We start from the raw sequence: 6,686 nt of genomic DNA, 5'->3' as shown, positions 1-6,686 counted from the left end.
TATTGGACCAAAGACTGATTCCCCCACCAAGAAGGAACGCCTTTGTGAGCCAAAGGCAAGACCAGACTCCCTTGGACTAGTGGCACTAGTCCCCTGCTTACAGCAGGTACACACCACCTACTGTTTGTGAAGAAGCGCTGGAAATCGGGCCCTCCCAGGGATTTCAAAAAGACAAGTTGTCCAATGCACTGTGGGAAGTTTAGTCAGCTTCTTGCCAAGTTACAGCCAGCTACCATTTTCTACTGGACCTTCGTAAGGGAAGATAGCTTCTCCTCCACCTTACCACTACCAAGGCTTGTTGGTCGCCAGCACGGTCATCAAAGCCATTACTTGACGCTGCAGCACAAGAACACACTGCAACACCTTCATGTGACATCACCTGTGGCTCTGTTGTTGAGATTTTTTATTTGCTTTCCCCATTCGCACCGTCACAGTCATAAAAACAGCAACCACAGCTCTTGTTCAGCACCAAGGATAGCCAAGCACACCTCGGCACCTGAGATGGCCAAGCTAGATGGACTTGTTCTGCCTTGTGAATCCTGATCCAGGGGCTCACACAAGCTTAACTCCCAGTGGGCTCCCACAAACTCGACCTACAAGTGACCGAGTTACGCAAGTACCATTTTTCAGCACTCGTGGCTTCCTCCATTCAGCACCAAGGACAATCAGGAGAACTCTGCACCAGCCAGGTAAAATTGGTCTGACTGTTGTAGCTTTTTCCTGTAATGACAGTGTGACTAATGATTTTTCCCACTAACAGCAATGGTTAAGTTTGACAGCCTGTAAATGTACTGATTTTATTTTCACTCTAAAATACATAACTCTGGTTCTACGTAACTGATCTACTTTGTTTTGGTGTCTGAATTTATATAAAATCTGCTTTAGTTTTATAAATTGGTATCAGATTTCTCTCTAGTTGTGTCAATTACTTATCATCCATGTTGGTGCTCTGAAATACTTAACACATGTTCCTCAAGTAAACCCTGACTATCCTTCGCCACACTACCAGGACTGGGCTAAGGATTTTGTTGGGCCTGCAAACTCGAATATGCTCCTGAACCCACATCTGGCATTTAATAAATTGTGCCCCTAAGCAAATCACCTACCCTTGCATGGGTCAATTATTGTTGTTGCCTTTGAGAAATGGTTATTTGAGCCAATACTTGTTTTAGAACTTGTGTAGGAATCTGGGGCAGGTGCCAACTTGTTGCCTGAGCTTGTGGAGTCCTCATGACTCAGACTGGGTTTTGACCAGGTAAGGTGACTCAGACTGAGTGTGGCCAGGTGCAGCAGGTATTTAAAACCACACCAGTCTTGAGGTGATTGCTTGCTGTCAGAGGTCTTTGGATGCAGTGTGTGTTCACTGCTCCTCCCCACTTGTTCCTGGATGGTCTATTTCACAGCCCAGCTTCGCAGATGCTGATCCTAGAAAAGGAGATATCAAGAAGATTAGCATCATAAAAGGTGATAACGCGCTGCATGTGGTTGAAATGCTTCTTACTGGTTACCTTTGAAAGTTGGTTGCCGGGTGTTCAGACAAGCAGGGTGCACTAGAAGGGCATGTTATAAGTGTCCTTGGTTACTTGAATTCTTGCTCTTTGCCAAATAATCATGCCCATTGTTGTTAGCTTGCAATGACAGTACAGATTTAAGGGTGTTGCACAATTGTTATTTTATCAATGTACTATGAACATGTTTGTTATAGGTGAGTTTTATGTAGCATTTTTGTGATACCAATCATTGTCTATGACAGAGAACACTCAGTGCTTGGCACACACTAGTCTCAAAATGTGATTCAAAGATCTGTTATTTCCATGTTCAATTGTCACTGTGATGTAACAGTGATGACACCCATTACATAGCTAAGTGAGCTTCAGTATATTAACCCTACGCTCTTAGTGTGGTTAAAACACTGAACTGTGTACTTTTAGATACTAATTCGCTGCACTGATTAATCCCTGAATATTTGAGATTGAAATCTAAATACTTAAGAATTGATTTTCATTCTTTATCCCCTGTTATATGTCTATGGTTGTGAGTGTCGCTGTGTTTTTTAAAGTCTCATCAAAACCAAACAAGCAAGCTGTACACTGAATTTCAAAAACACTTTAAGTAGGTCTTCCAGTGGGGCCACATTGACTTGGGAATAAGGTGGGACTACATGTAGATAGTATAGAAGGCTAAACTTTGTATCTGGTTGCAGGTTAGATACTGTATCATGAAGATCTCTAGAGATAGGGCAGAGCCATCAAACGTGGGAAAGGGGACCCTGACAAGGACACCTAGTTTGTGGGAATTGGCGAAGAGTAGTTTTACTATATCAGTTACATGGAAAGTGTTATTTGACTAAATGTTTAATTCATCATAGGAGATATTTGCTCTTCATAGACCACTAGTCATCCTGATCCTGCCAGGCGACGTCCGTGTTTGTTTCTCTTCCTCATCTCATCCATCCATCCCCGTTCCCATGCCGATCACCTAAAAGTCAGTGGGAGGCATGCAACGTCTAGGTGGAGTTGGGAGTAAGCAACTTGGGTCAGCATTGTGTCTCCTTGGGACGAATGGGACAAACAGGTTAGTGTTCAACAGATTTATTATTGTGAATCCAAAGGACCATCTTTGGGCCACTGTGAAAGTATTACATAGTGAAGCCTAACCAGCATCACTTCATAATACTCCACTTTCCTACCCCCTGTGACCATGCCATATTACTTCCTATGTGGTATCCGTCAGTACACTAACTTTGCAAAACTTAAGATGTGCGTCACAGTTAGTTTTTGGAAAAGGATAAAGCTTTCCAAGAACCCTCCAGGCATCCTTCTGCAAGTGACACACCCGTTTAAAAGGAAGATATGTGTTGTAGTCATTAAAAAAATAAAAGTTAGGATCACCTCGGTTTCGATTTAGGGCTCCATCTCTCAATGATGTGTTCTCCCCAGCACTGGTGTGAATTTGTTTTTTTGGGGGGAAATCAGGCACGCAGCCCTGGTCTTTGACGGCACTCCAGGTGAAGGTCCAGTGCAGACTTTCTTAGTGTAATCCACACAATTCCACTCATTCAACCTACTGTCGGATTCTGTAAAGCCTTGTATAGTATTTTGCTTCTTATACTGTAAGTAGAATTAGGTGCTGCTATTTTTAATTCCATGTTCAACATTTTATGGTGTAATCATGAGCTGCATGACTGAAGTTTCCTAGTTTCTAATATTTTGTTTTTATGGGCACATCTGCTAAGCATGACTTTATGAATCTCTACTCAGATATGAAATGTGAGGACCAAGCAGCTGGAGGTACGTATGGAAGGATTAGCAAAGAATGTGTGTCCTTTGTTGGTTGTGTATGTAACAGCTTACCTTGTCTGGGGCTGGGGTAATTAAAGAAGACAAGTACTCCTTGTATCAGCCTGAGTTATGTAACAAATGTGTTACAAGAACCTTCATGAAATATGCTGGGAAAATATGGCATAGCTATATACATTAATCATAATAAACACTAGGCACTTGTTGCACAGCTGTAGTGTGATTGGAAAAATAAATATAACCTTACTGCATTTATTTCTCTAGGCAATATAAATAAAAGGTGGTCAACCTTTAATAACTTTGCGGGCATCCAGCTGAGAGCTACAACATTCTTAGGTGTATCAGCCACCAACTTTCAGGACCATGACATTAAGACACTTCAAAAGACGTTTCCCAGCTTTAGTGCAAAATACCAAACCACGCCCTTCAGGAATCTTCAAAATAAACAGATTTTAATATTGCACAAGTCTACTCTGTGTACACAGCAGATCCCAACATTTTCATGGGACCAATTCAACATGTCATGGTCTTTAATCCGATTTCCTCCTAATTTCATCATAAATTATGTTTTCTTCACATTCACCCGGTGATCCTTCTTTATGGCTCTTCTTCTGAAAGAGCCAGAGCCAGTTTATTCTGTGAGTCATTTTTTTTAAATAGATTTAATCTCCAGCTTTCTAACCACACTTGTGCTCTTTAAGGGATGGTTGAAATCATGGATAAGAAACAGTCTCCCCTACTAAGCCATCATTTCTATACCCAGACTGGTATAGTCCTGTATCAGATGTTCAGTCACTCCCACGCTTTTAGAGAGGTCTAGCTCCATATATGCATCTTCTCCTGCCACATGAAGATGGGTTTTCAAGTCCTTTGGAGCTCCGTTCCATAGACAATAATTTATCCATATGCAACAACAAAAGAAAGAATCTGAAATGAAACTAGTTTTTGGAGTCTGTCCATAAGATATGCAAATCGCTTGATATGCGCAGCAAAGGCATGACTAGATGCACAAAGCTGGAATGCTTCACAAGTAGGTCATCAGCTGTAAGAAATGAACATATTTGTAGAAAACTTTTTCAGACTCACTAAAAATATCGTTTTAATGATATCTTGAAGAATTCTAAGTGTGAGAATGTCTTGTGGAACATGTCTACTTTAGAAGTATTAGCTTATCTTTCTCTTCTGCAACAGTTTGCCCTTACGGCTTTAGGAAGACTCCAGATAGGCACACCACTAGGTTAGGCTATTTCCTATTTCATTGCTAGTACGAGGTGCCCAATCTCCTCAGATTGATGGATGGTTCTATCATGGACTCATGGAGCTCTCTCAGAAATCATTTGAGTCCCAAGACGTTTTCGTAAAGTTGAATTAACTACTAACAGCTACTGACAATAGCTATTGAATAATGCAACAACACATGCTCATTTTCATTATATGGGATCAGGTCTTCCTAAACGTAAAATGTGGGCCACTTTCGAATTTCAAGCCTTTAATCATGTGCAGCTCTAGTCTTGAGAGACTTTGCTTCTGTCTTCTTGTAGAGCATGGAATGCCTAGGATGTTCTTTCATTGAAATTGGACACTTGCTAAAATCCATATTTCTATCAGATATTTGTCATTATGTAACTTAGGGTCAGCCTTGTTGTGTCCACCCCTGAATCCCATTCTAAGTTGTTCAGCATCTCAGGCTGGATTTTCAGAAGAGACACCAGAATGTGAACTACACATCGGATGCACTGTCTCTGTTTGCGCCTCTGTGCTGTGTGTTTGTAACCCAGTGCACCTGTCCCAGACCAAGACGATGTGCCTGATTACATACAAAATGTGTTGTCCTCAGGAAAGCTGTGATCTCTGACAGCTGGTGCCTATGCTGAGAAAAGCACATGGGTGAAAGTCATTGCTCATTACTTTCACTGGATGCGGACCTACCTCAGTTGAAAGAGGGGGCATGGATACCTTGCAGACATGTGCCGTGTGCTACTGCACCCGCTCGAGGGGCATTACTTAGATGTCCCTGGGACCTGTGTGGCATGCACCAGCAGACCACCTCAGGTGGCAGAGTGACTGTGCGCAACTTTCTTAGTGGCGCATTGTTAATGTGCCTCGTGACAGCTTCTTTGACTTCACGCTTGCATTTTTAATATGGCATGTACTCAATGGCAAACGTTTGCCACATTTGAATATGGCTACATTTCCGTGCAAATGAGGAAGCACCCCATCTTACGCTGGTGTGAGCCACATTACAGAAGTAGACATGCAAGCATTTGCTGCCCCTTTTGTAAAAGCAGAGCGCCCCAAGTTTACTAGTAACATTTGCACATGCCCGTTGTGCCCTAGGGAACTTTGTATAATACAACTCAAGGCTGTGGCGCTGGAGGTTGTTTAACGGGATGAGAACTAGACTTTGATTGGTGATGAAGCCTAGCCTGCACTTTTCCTTTTTCACCTCATAAAGGAGCCCGAGAACCTCCACGTATGTATGCTAATTTTACTCGGTACTCCTCTTTCCATGTTCCCCTAACGCCTACTCTACAGCAGTTAAATAGATCTTTTCACTGACTCAGATATCCAGTGATACTTTTAAGCAACAAGCCATGGCAACCTCCAGTTGGAGTGCATCATACTCAGGCACGCTGCAAAAAACACGTTTGGTATTCTTCAATGTGCCTGAACTGTTCTTTGTCAAAGTTAACACACACACACATTCATTTTCCTAAGCGATCTTATCATTGCTTGTAGTTCTACTGTGGGCCGAGGTGCTTTGGAAAACATTATTCTTCCTTTGTAAGCTAAATTAATATTATCTTTATAGCACAGAGCACAACTCCCAATTCATTGGGTTTTAATGTTCTCTAACCAGAACATCTGTCAATACTGTCACCTATTTTTCCCCACGATCCCTACACACCACCATCTCTTAAGGTGCCTTTCAATTAGAGAATTAGACATGTGTCAGCATACGTCTCTGAAGTGGTCGGGACGGATCAGAATTCTGGGATGATGACTGAGAATAGTGGGACGAGGAGGCAGATGCCTTGCTGGCCTTGTCGAACTGTATGTAGCCCTCCTGCTTGCCACTGCTACTGACGCTGCTATCACACTGCGTGTCCAGGAAGGAGCTGCTGTCACTCATTGAGCCCCGCTGAAACTCCCGCTCACGTAGCTCAATGGAACTGCTTCCCATGCCCAGCACAAAGCGCTGGCTGTAGTCATACAGGCGATTCTGGCCACTCAGTGTGTTATAGATGTTGGTGAAAGACATGCCAGTGAGTATCCGCTGCTTGTTGGCAGGCTTCAGCTCTGGCTGGCAGCTTGATAGAGAGATGGTAGGTGTAGAGTGGTGATCCTTGAAGGTATTGACGCTGTAGTATCCATTGGTGGGGTCCT

General features: G+C 42.8%; 1 protein-coding gene across 2 annotated transcripts in view; it reads right to left on the bottom strand.

The window, feature by feature from the left end:
- Positions 1–3,539: 3,539 nt before the first annotated feature.
- Positions 3,540–6,686, bottom strand: part of KIRREL3 (kirre like nephrin family adhesion molecule 3) — a 3,739,713-nt gene continuing 3,736,566 nt past the window's right edge. The window contains exon 16 of one of the 2 annotated variants that reach the window (XM_069224509.1): positions 3,540–6,684. In XM_069224509.1, the coding sequence (XP_069080610.1) occupies positions 6,241–6,684 (444 nt within the window). In that variant the 3' untranslated portion in view covers positions 3,540–6,240. The remainder of the gene's footprint in view (positions 6,685–6,686) is intronic. The other variant, XM_069224508.1, reaches the window with a different exon arrangement.

The sequence above is a fragment of the Pleurodeles waltl genome, chromosome 3_1 (assembly GCF_031143425.1).
Source record: "Pleurodeles waltl isolate 20211129_DDA chromosome 3_1, aPleWal1.hap1.20221129, whole genome shotgun sequence".
In the NCBI taxonomy this organism is placed as follows: Eukaryota; Metazoa; Chordata; class Amphibia; order Caudata; family Salamandridae; genus Pleurodeles; species Pleurodeles waltl.
Note: the sequence above shows the minus strand (reverse complement) of the source record. Positions and strands in the feature narration are given on the sequence as shown.